Source organism: Belonocnema kinseyi, chromosome 4 (genome assembly GCF_010883055.1).
Source record: "Belonocnema kinseyi isolate 2016_QV_RU_SX_M_011 chromosome 4, B_treatae_v1, whole genome shotgun sequence".
Lineage (NCBI taxonomy): Eukaryota > Metazoa > Arthropoda > Insecta > Hymenoptera > Cynipidae > Belonocnema > Belonocnema kinseyi.
The window spans coordinates 111,610,257-111,627,671 of record NC_046660.1 but is presented as its reverse complement, the minus strand read 5'-3'; the positions used below and the strand labels follow the sequence as shown (position 1 = coordinate 111,627,671).

Here is a 17,415-nt window from a genome sequence, read left to right as displayed (position 1 = left end):
AAACTTCAATTCAAGATAGCGATTTCAAAATGACTGTTTCAAAATGTTGTAAAAAGAAATATACGAGCTTGAAAATTTCTACTCGGAGTTTTTGGGGTCGCTGATTACGAATCTAAAGTCAGAATTTCGAAAATTTTAATTCAAGAAGGTGGTTCGAAAATTTGAAAAAAAGAGATATATGCACATGAAAATCTCTACTTGGGGGTTTTTGGGTTCGCTGATTACAGATCTGAAGTCAGAATTTCGATATTTTCAATTTAAGATGGCTGTTCCAAAATTTTGTAAAAAGAGATATACGAGTTTAAAATCTCTAGTTGGGGGTTTTTGTGATTTCTCATTAAGAATTTAAAATTAGTACATTAAAATTAAAATTGGTCGACCAAATATAGTTCATGTCGATACGTAAATCTTGGCTGTATTAGATTTAATATAAAGAACTACGAAAATCTCATAGTAGATTCGTAATCAGCAACCCAAAAAAATCCCGTGTAGAGATTTTCCAGCTACATCTCTTTTTATAATATTTTGGAACAGCCATCTTGAATTCGCCATCTTGAATTGAAAATTTCGAAATTCTGACTTCAGATTCGTAATCAGCGACCCCAAAGACCCCGAATAAGCATTTTAAGGAAATTCAATGAACAGAAAAGTATGTACATGAAAGGGTTAATGAAGATGACAACTCACTGATAATTCGCATATTCAGTAATGATTCTCAATACTGATTCATCAATGCTCATCCCACTATAATCATCAAATAAATACTCATTCTCTAAATACTCATTTTTCAATACACACCCCGCTATACTCATAATTTCCATACTGATTCTCTTAATACTCACCCCGCTATACTCATCTTTTCAATACTCATTCTCTCAATATTCACCCCTCTATACTCATCATTTCAATACTCATTTTCTCAATATTTACCCCTCTATACTCATTATTTCAATGCTCATGCTCTCAATACACACCCCGCTATACTCATTATTTCAATACTCATTTTCTCAATACTCAAACCGCGAAATGAGTATTACGATTCCTATACTAACTTCAATACTAAACTAAATACTTATTTCAATACTCAGTGAGTGTAGAAATTTTTTATACTTAAGTTTTCGTACGAGAGCTTTTGAAAATGTACCGAAAGTATTTTTTAATGAAAATGTTTTGATTACAATGATAATCGATAAGAAAACATAGCAATGCGAAGTGTCACCATTTCAAAATGGAAAGTTTAAGTTAAGGTTAGGTTAAGTTTGCATAAAAGCATATAAGGTCAAAAACTTTTCTTTTAATAAATAGATGGGAAAGAATAAGTCATGTCAACCCACCTTATATTATTATTTTTTGTATCGAGTTGAAACTTCGATTAGTTATAGCCCTAATGGACCTATATTATTTTACCAAACCGGTTATTAATATACAGGGGCTTGCAGCTTTTACTTATTCAGGTTATGGAGTTACATATAGCTTAAAATAAAAATTGAGATTGAACTCAAAACCGTAGCTATCCGTAACTGGGATTTTTTTATACGTAATAGGAAAAAGCCTAATCACTAACATAAACTAAATATCTCGGTGGAACTTAGTGGAACACTTTTTATATTTATTAAATTATATTAATTCTCGTTTTTTCTTCAATAGGATTTTAATCGACTTCACATTATCTTGTAAATTACCATAATTAAATGATTCACCAATTAAATAATATTGTAGTACATAATTTTCAGAGACGATCCCATGTTGGAAAACAAAAAATAACTAATTATTTTACAATAGTAATGCGTTTTTTGCGTAGTCTTTATTCACTTGTTTCAAATGCGTTAAATTCCACAGAGTAAATGAAAAAACATTCAAAAGAATTTAAAGTTAATAGGGAAGTGCCAGGATTGAAATCTGGTTTGTGTCCGGTCAGTGTCAAAAAGAAAACATTTTGTTTAGAGCAAAATAAGGTATGAAAATATTAAATTATTCATTATAAATAAAATTTGAACTTTATTTTGCAATATAAAAAAATAATGAAATATATCCTTCGATCCGAAATCTTGAAATCTAAGCTAATAACTTGTTTTAGAGAAAATTTAGACTAATAAGTAGTCATTTTATTAGAAAATTGAGCTTAAACTTAACAATGATTGAAATAATTAAATTTAGCTGATATAATTAGTCGAGATATTGTAATAAATTAAATGAGTTGCCCCTTTTCATATTTGGAAGCGAAAATAGAGTCATACTCAGCTAAGGCTGAACCTCGGCCTTTTATGTCCACTCGCCTATCTCTTTCTGTAGGCTAATGTACATATCTCGTTGAACATAATAAAGATCTATTATTATTATTATTATTATTATTATAATAAATAAGTTGATCTCGAAATTCCCTCAAGGTACACATAGGCGCCATCGAAAGTTAATATATGTAAAAAATTAATATATTAGCGAGCGCCCATAAAAAAATTAATATTCCTTTCACTTTTACTGTTTCAATATGAATAATTTATCATTAAAAATTTTTTTAATTTAAATTAGTTTAAAATCCAAATTAAAAATCCTACTTAAGCGGAGATATTATATATAGTTTATGTATAGTGTGAAGTATTATATATAATATTCATTTGTTTTATATATTTTTTGTATAAAACAAATGAATATTATATATAAAACTTCAGACTATAAAGGGCGATTTTTTAACTTGAAACTTTCAAAAATCATTTACGATTTCAAACTTGTCCCCAACCCTCACTCGCAGGGGGCGGCGTGGGGGAACCGATTTTAATATCAGTGTATGTACTCCTCAGAGTGATTAAATTTTGATTCATAACATTTTTTCTATAGAGTGCCTATTTTTCGAGATATTTTAAAGTTTGAACTTAAAAAAATCACCGTGTATATAAACTATATATAATTTTTCCGCCTGAGTATTTAATGTCCAATAATCAAATTCATGCAAACTCCTCTTGAAAAAACAAGAATCCAACCACCAAATTTGGCCCACAACGAACAAAAAAAACAATGATAAATAAAAAATCCAATTGTAATCTGAAAAAATGAAAAAGAAAATGAATTAAATAATTTTCGGACAAAAATAAAAAAGAGAAAAAAAAATGAAGGCAGCCAACCACATCCCCTTTCTTCTTTTTTTCTTTCTTTTGTCTTTTTTATTTTTATTATCATCAAACTAGTATAAAATTTTAACAGGAGTTTGCATTAATTTATTATTCATTTTCAAAATATTTTCTTTAAGGGGGGTTCCTACTTTGTTGGCCCGAAATCCGGCTGTTTTTTTTGGGAATATTTTCTGAGGAAAGTATAAAAGATAGGAGGCTAAAATTTTTCACAATTGTTTGTCCATATTTATTGTAGCACGACAAAATTTGTTAGGCCGTTACATAAAAATGGGGGAGGGGGGAGTCATCAATGACGGGTGGTCGGCGTCGACTTTTCCCGCTGGTGGAAGATCTGTCCGCCGTAGAAAAAATCTGAAACAAAAAATCAAAATATTTTCTTGATCTATACACTATAGCGCACAAAGTGGACTAGAATGAAGAAAAAAAAATGAAAATGAGGAAGTCATGAGATTTTGAAAAAAAAAATGGATTTTTTCACTTTTTTTTGCGTTCAAAGTTTTTCATAAAAAACGCAAAAAATTATGTTTAACTTTTGCGATATAATTACACTTATTCATCATTTCGTATGTTTTCGGGGGTCGATTATTTCAAATCTGCCATAAAATTTGCAAAATTCATTTGTTTAAACAATTTTTATAAACAATTTTTTTAAACAAATTACAATTTTTTAATGATGCATATGCTTTCCATAGTTTTCGATATCACTGTTTTTAAATCTGGCACTATTTTTGCAATAAAAAATTATGTAAATAATTTATTTAATAAAAACTATTGCAAAACTACTTTTTTCCAAGATTAATATGGCTTTCATAGTTCAAGCGGTCAGAAATCACAAATTTGACATCATATTTACAACAATCATTTGTGTAAATAAAGTTTAGAAAATAAGAGTACTTACGCCTAGTCAGCTATTCTGGGTCCATACAAGCCACCTTCCTTATTCACGTGAAAAACAAGCCTAAAATCGGAACCGTTTTCGCCGCCGCAGAGCACCCGGCCGCTGCAGCCCAGTGCGTTTGACACCGCTCTGTTCAAGGGCCCATAACTTTCGAAATATTTGATATTTTGACTTAAAAATTTTCAGGTATATTTTTGAAACATATATCTATCCGAAAATGCAAAAAGAAAAAAATAGATTTTTTGACACATAAAAGTATGAACCCCCCTTAATAGAATCCGAAACACGCATTAGGGAATTTCTTAGGAATAATATGGGTGAAATGAAATTGGAGGACACTTTTTACTTAAGTGGTATAACTTATAGGAGTACTAGTTTATATCGTGGATAGTATTGGATATTATTTTCACTCTTTTTATTGCAATCTAACATATATTCATTTGTTTAAACAATATAATCTTTCTGGGGCGCCTTGACATGGCTTAGGGGCGTCAACCAAGGGGGGCGCAGCCTGGAAAGCCCGGCTGTCCCCACATGCCAGTCCGCCACCGGTATTAAATGTGTTATAATATTTTTTGGTTCAGTAGGATTTTTTGCTCAACACGCCATTACGGATTCCGACCGGTAGTGGGAATTCAGGAAGAGTGGCAGAAAAATGATAGGTAATGTTTTATAGTTAACAATTGTACCTGTTACTTTAGTGCTGAGTGTGCGCTACATGTTTTATGAAATGGCATCGAGAACTAAAGCTGAACACAAATTAATTTTGAAAGAGTCTTACAACATATAGTGCGGACCGCTATTATTATTAACTTATATTTTTCTTCCAATAATAAAAATCTTTTTATATTTCACATTTAGTATACACTGACTGTACGGAGTTCAATTCCTTTCAATATGCCTAAGTTCTGTTATAACCTAAAAATTCAGTTCTATTACACGAATAGGGAGGAATTCTAATTTTATATGAGCTAATTCCTTTCAAACCCAGAAAAGTGGGTTCAGAAAGCGGACTCAAAAAGAATTCCAGATTCTAATTAAGTGTAATTATTTTGAATTTGTCGGGTATGAAGAGAAGAATTCAGAAAATTCAGAATCTGAATTCCCATTAATACGCGAATTTTCCTCCATCGAAAGTTCAACCAAAGAGTAGAAAAAAAGCAAAATCTATTCTTTTTAATCGACTTAGAAGAATATAATGAAAGCGTATTGAGATAAATTAAAAAATAAATAAATGCTAAAGAAAGAATAGAAAGAAAGAGAATAAGGTCTTTTTAAAGACGAAAAACCTAGTCCTTTTAATCGTTGAGTTATAAATATAAAATAATGATGTTAGAAGAAATAATTTCTAGTATTGTCAAAGAATATTTTTATAATTTTGTTTGAAGATAAATAAATTTTGTTTACCTTACACAGCATTATGAAATGAATTTATCATTATTTATTATATGGGGCCATTCACAAAATACGTGATACATTTTATAGGAACTTATGACCCCCCCCCCCCCCCCCCCCCCTGTGTGATACTTTCTCCATAGGTCTTAAAGTGGAGAATGATACTTCGGACGACCCCCACCCTCATCTAAACGTATCACGTATTTTGTGAATGACCCCGATTATTAAATCTATAAATTGTTTAAACAAAATAAAATATTATAATTAAAATTACTCAGCCGTTACGGCGGACAAAAAATTGAAATGTCCAAAATTATATTGCGCAAACACGAATAAAATCTATTCATGTGCAAATATTTTGTGGACAATTTAGAAGGAATTAAAATAATCGAAAATAAAGCATTTAAGTATGGAATTAAAAATAAACTTGGCAAAAAAATTGAAATTTCAAAACTTGTGGTGCGCACTGAGGAATAGAAACTTTTTTAGTGCACATAATTTGTGAACATATTTTGTGGAAAATTTTACCCCACGTGCTGGTTAAGGTAAAAGATAAATATTACCATTAGTAGGACGTAAACTGTCTGTCACTACTTATTCGTACGAGTAAACAGTGAATCTTACGGTTTTTATTTTGCGAATATCAACATCGGGTCTCTTGGGCCGTTTCAAAGTCGAAAATCGAACGGACCTCTCTTTCTATCTGAACACGTTACTCACGTTAGAAATACAGGTTTGCTCAATTTTCGGCTTTCGACACGGCCCCGAAGTCCCACCATGCAGACGTGACCGCCACTAGTCCTTACTAGCGCCCCAGCTGCTGCAAGGGTTAGTCGCTATCCATAAAACAACTGTGTTTGCAAAGTTGGTGGTGAATTTTCTCGCCAGTTAAAACTATTATACGTTTTTAATTGAACCGCGAAAGAAATTAATCGGGTTTTTATCCTTAGTGAGGCTGTTTTGGATGTAAACATATGAAACGTTGCTGGTTGCAAGTAGACGATGTCAAGTTACTGAGCCCTTCAACGAAAAAATTAAATATTAACCTCACAATATACGTAAACGCAGAAGAATACCCGATATGTCAAGATAATTTTCACCTTGAAATTCGGCTGAAGATTGCACTTAGTGTTTTCGGTAAAATCAAGGCCAGCCTCTATTAAGTTCAACCCAAAAACATTCTCATATCTACCCGAGTCGAAATATATGCCCTACACGGAGAAAAACAGATGTTCAAACGTAACATCTAGATTTTCATAGTTAACATGTTTTATGTGTAACTATAGGACAGCAATCTAGATGTTCAAAGTTAGCATATGTAGATCTTAAAAATTGGGATGCTACTCTCTAACATCAAAAATTTTCAAATGAAATATTCGAGATATTACATGTATAGTTATGTCAAATAACGTCTGTAAATATTTGAGGAGTTTACTTTTTATGTTCTTTTAAGGAATTCATTGATGATACAGAAAAAAGAAAACTGGTCGCTTTTTTCATAGATTTCAAGGTAGCTTCCGAATCGGTGAATATAAACGTTTTGTGAAAGACAGAAGGAGAAGAGTTATGGACAGGGAGGGGTCTCAGGCCGTTGTTATTTAGCATATTGTTAGCAGACCTAGAAGAGAAAATGGAAAAATTTTTACATTACTAGGAAAATAAGCGGATATACTCGATAGCATGTGCGGACGATGTGGTGCTTCTGGTAGAGAATGAAAGTGAAATAATGTTGCTCATGAAAGGATTCGAGGAGTATATAAGAGAGAAAGACCTAAAAGTGAATGTGACGAAAACAATGATAGAATGTTTCAGGAAGAGAAAGCATGAAGCAAGATAAGCATGAAAGATAAATGAGGAAATGGTGCAAATGGTAGAGGAATTTTGCTGTTTAGGATTCTGGTTCGAAGCGGGAGGTAAAAATGACTTGCAGTTTGAAAAAAATCATGAAAAGTGCGAGTAAGGTTATGGATCAAAGGTGGGGTATCGGAAAAAGTAGATGTAAAACGAATGGAAGATGTATGGCTGTTTGATTTACTAGTATGGTCAGTGATGTGTTATGGGGTGGAAATTTTGGAGTGGAAGGAATAAAAAAGGTAGGAAAAATACAATAGATATTTCTGAAATGTGTTATGGAAGTGAAGTGGTACTGCCCAGGTTATATGCTAAGAGAAGAAACAGGGAGAGAGAAATTGGTGATGAGGCAGAGAAAATACTAAATGGAGAGAGGAGAGGAAACACAGAATTTTCGAGATGGGAGGAGGAGAGATGGCAAGTTAGAAGGTAATGGAGAATGTTTGACGAGGGGAGGGATTGGCAAGAAGTAGAGGGGGGAATGTGCAAGGAGCCGGAAGAGAACAGATGGGAAAAGATTATGGAGTCAAAATACAATAAATGGTGTAGATTAAGATGAAAGGGGATACAGGCTACTTAGGGAAGTAGAAAAAGTAGTGCAGGAGGTCCAGGATGGTACGTTTCAGAATGGAATAAGACATGAATGGATGTAAGGATTGGATGAATGAACAAATAAAAATGTGTAGGGTATTTGGTTATGAAAGGGAATCGCGGGAGCACGTTTTGAATCAATGTATCAGAAAAGAGAAAGGGGGAAACAGTGTGGCAGATAGAGTTATGTGAATACTGAGCGGATGTGAACAAGGGGAAAAGTGAAAAAAACAGTTTAGAAGATGTAAGGGAAGAGAGAATGTATGGGGTAGGCACAAACCAAAATTGATAAAAGAGAATTTTGTATAAGGAAAATTAGTGCTGCGTATGTTGGAAAAGCTTAAAGAGTAATGATAAGAGGAAATTGAAGCCCTGGAAGGTCTCGCGCACTTGTACGATAATATAATATGTAAGAGCTAGTAAATAATAATAAGGCGAAGCGATTACAGTTCAAGTGAAATGATAAAAGGTGTAAAGGGAATGGAGCCTTCAAACCCGCAAAAGCAAGAGTAATAAAATACAATATAATAAAAACTGATATTTTTTTAAAGAATTGACGACTAATTTAAATAATTAAATATTACTTATTTGTGACTTTTTCTTGAAATTTGGTACAAAATTTTGGTTAAAAAAAGTTTTGGTTAAATTTTTCGCTTATTATTAAATCCTTACGTCATTTTCTGGCACTTTTGGGCTTTATGAGGGGAAGGAAGGGTATAAAGGGTGGGGCGAAAAAATGCAATTAAAGTAAGCGCAAATTATTTGTTACAGGCACCCCAACAAATTCTAATAATCTCCTGTAAGCTATGTTTAAACCTATAAACTCGAAACTTATTTTTCTAAAAACCGAAATGTTTCTATGTTGATTCGATTTGGTTTAAGCTTTAAGAAAATGTTTTGTTCCTGGAACCATAATGTCCTTTTGAGCCCCACTTTCGTTTTCTTTTTTGGTTTCATGTTTTTGAGAAGCGATCTCACAGTAGGTTTTCTAATCTCTCTCGATTTGCAAATACAAATGATTGCTTTTTCAGAAAAGTTAGAGATGAAAAAATACTTATTTATGCATGAGTGAAAGGTACCATATATTCAATAATATACTTTCAGTTATAAATAGTAAGTGTTTCACTAAAAATGTAAAGGAAATAGTTAACCACTACTAATAATAATGAATACTGAATTTTTCATGATCTAATATTTATAGAAATAAATAAGTAAGTTATAGCTTAGATTCTTCATATCAAATGTATGTAAAATATACTTATAAAAAAATAATTGTTTTTGGGATAAGTCTCCGTATACTTTAATATAGAATTTACTGTATTTTTATTATTAAAATTTTTTAAGCTACAAATCATTGAAAAACAATGTTCTATATTTCTCATTCATTTTTAGTTGGAGGGCAATCACTGCGACTAACAGAGAATATATAGCCGAGCTGGCTGATCAAATACAACAAAAAAGAGAGAGAGCTATGGTAAGTTTTTATTAATTGTAGTTAACTCAAGTTTGGTGATGGACAATTGAAAACAGATTCCGATAACTTTTCTCTCTTGAAATCCGAATTAGTAAACGAAAATAGATCATTGGCTCTAGTTGTTGAGCAAAGCGTTGTCAAAATTCCCAAAAACGTGTTTTTGAAATTATTTGAAACTTCATAGGCAATGATACCAATTCGTTAGAGACTACTTATTAGGCTGATTTTATTGTTTAAGAGTTTTAATTTAAGGTTGCGACAACAAATATTTTAAGAAAAATTTATTCAGTGTGCTCTTTTTATTTTTCGGAAATCGCATTTGAAATTTGACACCCATTTTGCTCAACAACTAGAGCCAAATCACTATTTTCCTTCTTAAATTCGGATACGTAAAGAAAAAAAATCCTATCGGAATCAGTTGTCAATAGTCCGTCATCTTGCAATCGCTGACTTTTTATAAACTTGTGATTACCACTTCAACTTTCATTTAAAGAAATTATTTTTAATACAAGCAAACATAAGATTATTTTTAATAGTGTCATCCACAAAATTTTGTTTGCCTCATATTTGGGATTTTTATAAACTTTGTCTCCTAAGGAATTATAATGTGAAACTAAAACTCAATTTTGTTTATCTAATCATTTATAATAATATATTAACAAGAGACCAAATATCAACTCGAAATGTATATTTTTCAAACGAAACGTGTAACGCACTAATGGCTTGAAACACGCGGTCTGGCGTCACGAGCCTTCAAATCTGAAGTAAATAAATGGTATGTTTAATAAAAACAATCCAAATACAGTGAAACCCTTCAATATTCTCGCCACAGGTAGGTATAAAAGAAGCTACGCGGGGGCCGTGGGTCTGCGTTTATCACTCAGATGAGCACTCAAGCGTGAACAAACAAAAGCGAAGCGAGCTAGAATAAGTTAGTTCCGACCTACCGCCAGCCCCAAAATCGGGACTATAAAAGAGTTTACTGTAGTTTATAATCAAATTTTTCTGGATAAAAGTTTGGATATTTTCCAAAAGTGATTAAACTTGTAATAACTGATTTCTTTGCGAAAAGCTTCAATTTCAACGTTGCTCAGACTCGAGGAGTTTATTAATTTATAATGATAATTTCTTTAGACGAATCGTAACACATATGAAATATAACATTCATAAAACCTAACCTCTCTTTTTTATAGATACCATTAGAAATACGAGCACGGAGGTTTTCATTCGGGTATGCCAATATGGCGCCATTTCTACTTTAGTTGTCCAACCCACGCATTAGCCTTAGTACCGTTCCGCTAAAGACTCACAGGAAATCGAGTCAATTGTCGAGAATGAGAAGTTCCTCATATACTGGATCTTCATATTTTCGACCATTGTTTCTATTGCGCACTCGAGGTCTGACATCATTATCATCATTATTATTATTATTCTATTATTATTATATATATTATTTATTAATAATAATTATTTTATTTTTAAAATAAACCCTATGCTGAATTTGCAATTAACCCCAATTTTATTAATAATTTAATAATAATTATTATTGTATGAAGAAACATTTCTGTGTTGAAATGTTGTCAGGCTTATACTGCCCAACAAGTCGAAGGCATTTTTGGTTATAGTTGGATTTTTTTATTTGATCATTTTTGCACGGGGCTGTCCCGGTATATATCAACAGTCACGGACGCATTTTTATAATGCAATAAAGTGATTTGATGAGATCAGTCTGCCCAGACATATTGGACAAAGCCTGGGTTTACCCCATCATTGACGGACTGAGTTGCAGTCAAGTAAACGATGGGGGACCTACAGCTTAAGGTGGGTTCCGAACCACCAGAACCTCGGTAAAGGTACATTGAAAAATTTCCAGAGATACCGGCTCAGGGATCGAACCCCGTCCCTCTGAGGTGAAGTCCGAGTGTCTAACCAACTGAGCCAACGAGGCTCTTTATTATTATTATATGTTTTTATTAAACTTTTACTCGGGTAAACCCTGTGATAAATCATAGCCACGGATTAAGTCAAGTGACTGATGAGATTAGAATGTTGTAACTTAATTTAAATAATTTAATACGATGGTTGAAACCTCCTGCGATGATGTTGTAGGTATAAAATTACGAGCGGCCATGAACTTTGGAGGTGACAACAGTCACCTCTGGATGCTTTCTTAGAGCTACCATCTGCCACTCCACGGGTTTTTAGTCGCTCGCTTCCTGATGATCAAGAAAGTTTCTTACAATGCGACAGGTGTTTAATAACACCGCCTTTTGAGCTGCTGCCAATACCTTACTGACTCCTAAATGTTCAAGATGTTCAGTGCATCTTGCGTGCACATTGCCTGTAGCCGAAATCACAATGGGATGAATGGATGCATGATTTACATTCCTCCATATGGTCTTTACTTCATGCCTTAACTCGCTATACTTGTGGACTTTGGTTGTATAGGTTGACTGCAAGTTTCGGTTAAGCGGACAAGAAATGTTGATGATATAGACTCTTCCACCTTTTTCTCCCCCGCATCACGATGTCAGGTCGATGGGCCCGGATGTAATGATCCGTTTGGATAGTAACATCCCAATATAAGATGTAATCTTTCTTTTTCTAAAACGGGCATTGGAATGTATCTATAGAAGGGCACCCATTCTTTTAAGAGTCCTAGGTTTAGGGCAAGTTGTTGATGTATAATGCCCGCTACACCATTATGTCTGTGCGTATATTCTCTCTGAGCCATTAAGCGACAGCCATAAATAATGTGCTCGGTGGATTCGTTGGTATCTCCACATAAGCGGCACCGGTCAACCACGTCTTGATGTAACACGTGTTTGCGATAATTTCTGGTGCTGACAACCTTGTCCTGTATTGCAATGACGAATCTTTCCGTCTCTGGATACAGAACACCCTTTCTTAGCCAAATATTAGATGCCTCACTATCCACTTCACTTTAATATAACGTGTTGGGGTGCTCGCCATGGATGGCTTTCTGCCTCCATTGTATTTCTAATTCCTCTATGGTTTCTGCCCTGATATTCAAGGCCCCATCTGAGGACAAATTTAAGGGCGTGTATTTAAGATCCGCTTGACAGACGGTTCTGTAAAGCGCAACATTTCGTTTGCTGTTAAAATAGTCTCGTAACTGTGTAACTTGTGACTCATACAGTTTTTTGAAATCTACAACGCCCCTACCCCCTAAATGTCGTGGTAGAACTACCCTTTTAATCGCTGAATTTCTCTGGTGCATTCGGTGCTTCGTCATTTCTACGCGAACAATTCTGTTTAACTTTTCAAGGTCGGTGTTAGACTATTTTATGAGCCCGAAGGAGTACGTGAGGACAGGGATGGCATATGTGTTGATCGCCCTGATTTTGTTTGCCGAGTTGAGAAAACTCTTAATAATTTATCAGAGTCTCGTAGTAAAGTCAGTCATTAGGCTTGTCTTAACTATCGTATGTTGAATACCCTTAGATTCAAGAATACCCAGATATTTATACGATTCGCCTGCAGCCATTTTCAAACTCGTTCTCTAACTCTGCGGTCCCTAATTCCCTTCTGATTAAATGCACTGTTCTGAATTTATCTAGTCCGAACGCCATGTGGATATCATTGGAAAACTGCTTTGTGACATCAATCACTTGCTGCAGTTTCTGGCCTGAACTAGCGTACAGCTTCAGGTCATCCATGTGAAGAAGATGGGTCACTTGATAACCATCCTTATTTTCATGGATTCTGAACCCATGAGAGATGCTGTTTAGTGTTTTGCTCAATGGATTAAATGCTAAACAGAACCATAGTGCGCTCAAGGAGTATTTGATTATTGTACCCCAGAGCCTCACCGCTTGGCTTAGAAAGTCAATAATGCGTGGACAGACTTTGTAAAGTTTTAAGACTTCAAGCAAATAGTCATGCGGAACGGAAGGAAACGCTTTCGTGTAGTGAAATGTATGCCATGTGTAAGTTCCTTTGATGCTTACGAGCTTGAGTCATGGTAAGAGCGTCTATAGTGACTAGATCTTCACAGCCTCGTGAGTTTTTACAACATATTTTTTGTTCTTCTGTAAGAATGTCATTCTTGTCACAATGAGAATATACCTTATCTGCAAAGATAGCTGTAAGACATTTATAAATTGTTGAAAGACAGGCTATCAGTCGAAAGTCAGATGGGTGTTTTGAGCGTCTGGTTTGTTTGGTATCATATACGTAGTACCTTGGAACATAAAACCTGGCATCAAATCTGGGTGTTCAATGATCTTCTGAAAACACCTTGCCAACGCAAGATGCACACTCGTCAGGTACTTGTACCAGAAGTTGTGCACCATGTCCGGACCTGGAGCTTTCCAATTACTTGCCCTCTTCAAGACAACTGAAACATAAGCTGTGATGTTTGTCAAATGCATTTCTGGGCTATTGCTTGCCCTTGATTCCACCAGTTTGAACCATGCAGTGTCCAAATTGCATCTGTTCATTTTTCCCTAAACGCCCGACCAGTAGTTAGTCATATCTTCCAATTGAGGGACTTCGGTTCCTTGGTGGTTATTTGGCTTTACTTTCAGTTCACGATAGAACCTTCTTTCATCTGTCTGAAAGTTTTGGTTTTGTTGCATTCGTGCATTACTTTTCTTGTACCGACGGAGTCTGGCAGTAAGAACATCAAGTCTCTGTCCTTAAGAGTCTAAAATTTCATCAATATTGCTGGTGTTATTGTCTCGATTTGCCGAGGGTGGATAATTTTAGTAACCTGGCTTATCAGCTTTCTGGTTCTCTTTCCTTTTTTATATTGAGTTAATCGACCCAATTTGCACCTTACTTTGCTGACATACATATCCAACCTGATCTTCCATGGTGGATCTCGATCCCTTGCTGGAACAAAAACTGCATTTGCAGGCTTAGTTTTTCGGCCCAACGTTCTAACGGTTGCTACAGCTGCACAGTACACAAGAGTTTGCACCTCTAAGGCATTTTGTGCAACGTCAAATACGTAGGTAAAACCTTACTGTCCAGATGTGCTATTAGTGTACGCAGATGATTTGTGATGTTCATTTTGGGCAGAGAATGAGGCTCTTTATTATATATCTTTATTATATATATATATGTTATTATTATTCTGGGTTGAGACCGTCACAGCTCCTGACGCTTCGGTGATCTCGTTGCGTCCCCTTATAAGCCTTAAGCATAATCCTAAAGCCCTCTCCATAAGGAGAGAACCGCAAACAGGTTGTTGGCTGATATTTTAGACTCACTGATGCAGTAACTGCTTGTGAGTGTTGCACATTTCCCTGCAACCGCAGGGCAGTGACAGAGAATATGAGTGGAAGTCTCATTATCTTTCCCGCACAGACGAAAGAGGGGACTTTCTTTAAGCCCTATATTATGTCTGTGATATCGGAGGTTTCCATGTCCTATAAACATTTCTGTTAGGAGTTTGGCTTCATTCCTCCCGAGCTTGAGTATTTATTTTGCGCGATGAGGGTTTAGCTTTAAGTCCAAGTATATTTTAGCCTGCCTGCAGCCTGAGACCGAATTCCACTCATTCTGATGTTCCTCGGTCAGCCATCTTTTAATATCTTCAGTAACCAATCTACTGGAAATGCCTACTCATTGTAGGACCCCATCGCAATTGTGAAGCCTATTCCGTTACTTCTACGATATACACCTGCTCCAGCGTTCTCCCTGCTCCTGGATCCATTTGTAAACCAGTTGTCTCCATCACTAGGCAGGTGTGCCTTACCGTTAGTCCATTCCTCTTTCGTGGCCGCCTTTGCAACCACGGCCTTTACGTTAAAATAGAGGGGCTCAAAATCTATTAGTGCCCCCAGGGCCATCGTGGGTGTCGACCAGCGTGGGTGTCGACTTCGAGGTACCAGTGATACCTCTCAGAATCAGTCTCCTGATTCTTTCCAGGCGGGACTTCACAGTAAAAAGTTCGACTCTGCTTCACCAGACATCTGCCGCATAGGTTAGTCTGGGTCGCAAGATCGCTGTGTAGATCCACATAAGTGTCTCCGGTTTCAAGCCTCAGCTTTTCCCTATGGGTCTTCTATAGAGCCGAAGAGTCGCTATTAGCTTGTTGCACTTGTTTTCCAGGTGATCGATCCATGACAGCTTCTTATTCAGAATGACTCCTAGATATTTGGCTTGCCCTTTGATTTCCAGTTTTTGTCCAGCCAATTTCAATGTACTCGTGGTTCCCCACTTGTACCTTCTGGTGAACATAACTGCATCCGTCTTACTCGTATTGACTGATAGTTCAGTCCTCTTACACCATAAATCTACTATTCTCAGTGCTTGCTGCATTACTCCGAAGAACGCATCCAGATGCTGATCGTGCACGATAACCAGTATATCGTCCGCATAGCTTATAACGTGGTAGCCCTGACTCGTGAATAGATTAAGCAATTCATCCACTACCAGGCACCACAGCAAGGGTGATAAAACACCTCCCTGCGGACATCCTGATTCAACGGATCCACATAAAGTGGCATCACTCTTTGTCGTGGTTAGATTCCTATTGGCCAATATATGGCTGGTCCATTCTACGACTGCATTAGGCACACCGTGTGCGATCATGGCCACCTTGATTAACTCTTCAGAGGTGTAGTTAAAGGCTCCTTCGATGTCCATGAAGGTTCCAATCGCGAGACCCTTCTGCCTCAGTTGTACTTGAATTAAGTTAACTGCAGTGCTTAGGGCCGTCTCAGTCGAATGACCCGCCCTATAGGCGTGTTGTTGCTTGTGAAGAGCACTAATTAACAAGACCTTATCACGGATATATCTGTAAACAAGTCTTTACACTGTTTTTAGTAGGAAAAATGTGAGGGTAATGGTTTGGAAATCTTTGGGTGAAGTATAACCGATCCTGCCTGCCTTCGGAGTAAAGACTACTTTCGCACCCCTCCATGCGGCCGGAACATAATCTAAAGTCACCCTCCACTTTCCAACAACTTACATGACCTCATTATTTGCAGGCCTGTGAAATTAATGTTGGGCAACAAAAAGTTATAAACAATAATTTTATTCCATACTAGCTGTATCCTGTGGCGGCGCGCTTCGCCGCCGCTGAATGGCCGTTCTAATTAATACTGTACATCGAGAACAAACGAAAATGTAATAAAACTGGTATAAATGTATGAAAAAAATTAAAACACATGATGAAGAACTTTTTATTACTTGAGACTAACTCAACTTATGAATCAATTACGTGTTAGAAGTTAAATTTTGTATTGTATTCGATATTACTTACATGTTGTCTCTTGATATTAAGTTTGAATTTCGGCTTAGAAAATGTATTTTTCGAATTTTGATTATAAAAACTGTATCTAAGTTGTCGAATTCAGTTTCCACAAATTCCAAATCAAGTGTGAAATTTGTACAAAGCTTAAGTGAAACTCTGGATGTGAAAAAAGAATAAAAAACTGAAAAAAAATGAAAAAGGCGTCCCTGGCGGACCCAAAGAACCGAATGGAGCCTCTACAAAGTACCCGTAAAGACCCCATTGGGTTACCATTCGGTTCCTTTTTAAAAAACTCAGAAAAATAGCAACATCAACTTTTACATTGTTGAAACTCGGATTCTACGTTAAAATTTGCAGTGGAGACTTACGGAGTAATCGCAATATTTTTATTTGCAGCGTTAAAAACTTTAAAAAAATAAAATATCTGTCATTTCCATTGCGATATCTCCGTGAGTTTCTGATAGAAAATTTAACGTAGAATCCGAATTTCAACAGTTTAAAAGTTGATCTTGCTGTTTTTTTTATTTTTATAAAAAGGAACCGAATGGGGACCCTATGTGGTATTGACGGGTACTTTGTAGAGGCTCTATTTGGTTTCTTTGGTCCACCAGGGGTTTTTGAATTTTAAACATATAACTCGTACTCAAGTCGGAACTCAAGTTGGGAAAAAGTGTAGAAGGTAAAACAGAAATATGAACTTAAATACCGGAAATCGTAATTGTTTTTAATTATAAATTCCATCCATCCATCCATCCATCCATCCATCCATCCATCCATCCATCCATCCATCCATCCATCCATCCATGACGTGGTTGTGGCTGAAATTTTACCGCGATTTCGCTGGAAGCGG

At 35.6% G+C, this 17,415-nt stretch overlaps 1 protein-coding gene across 2 annotated transcripts in view; it reads left to right on the top strand.

The window, feature by feature from the left end:
* Window positions 1-17,415, top strand: part of LOC117172105 — a 153,213-nt gene that overhangs the window by 120,796 nt on the left and 15,002 nt on the right. For both annotated transcript variants that reach the window (XM_033359883.1, XM_033359885.1), the window contains exon 6: window positions 9,256-9,337. In XM_033359883.1, coding sequence (XP_033215774.1) covers window positions 9,256-9,337 — 82 coding nt within the window. The remainder of the gene's footprint in view (window positions 1-9,255; window positions 9,338-17,415) is intronic.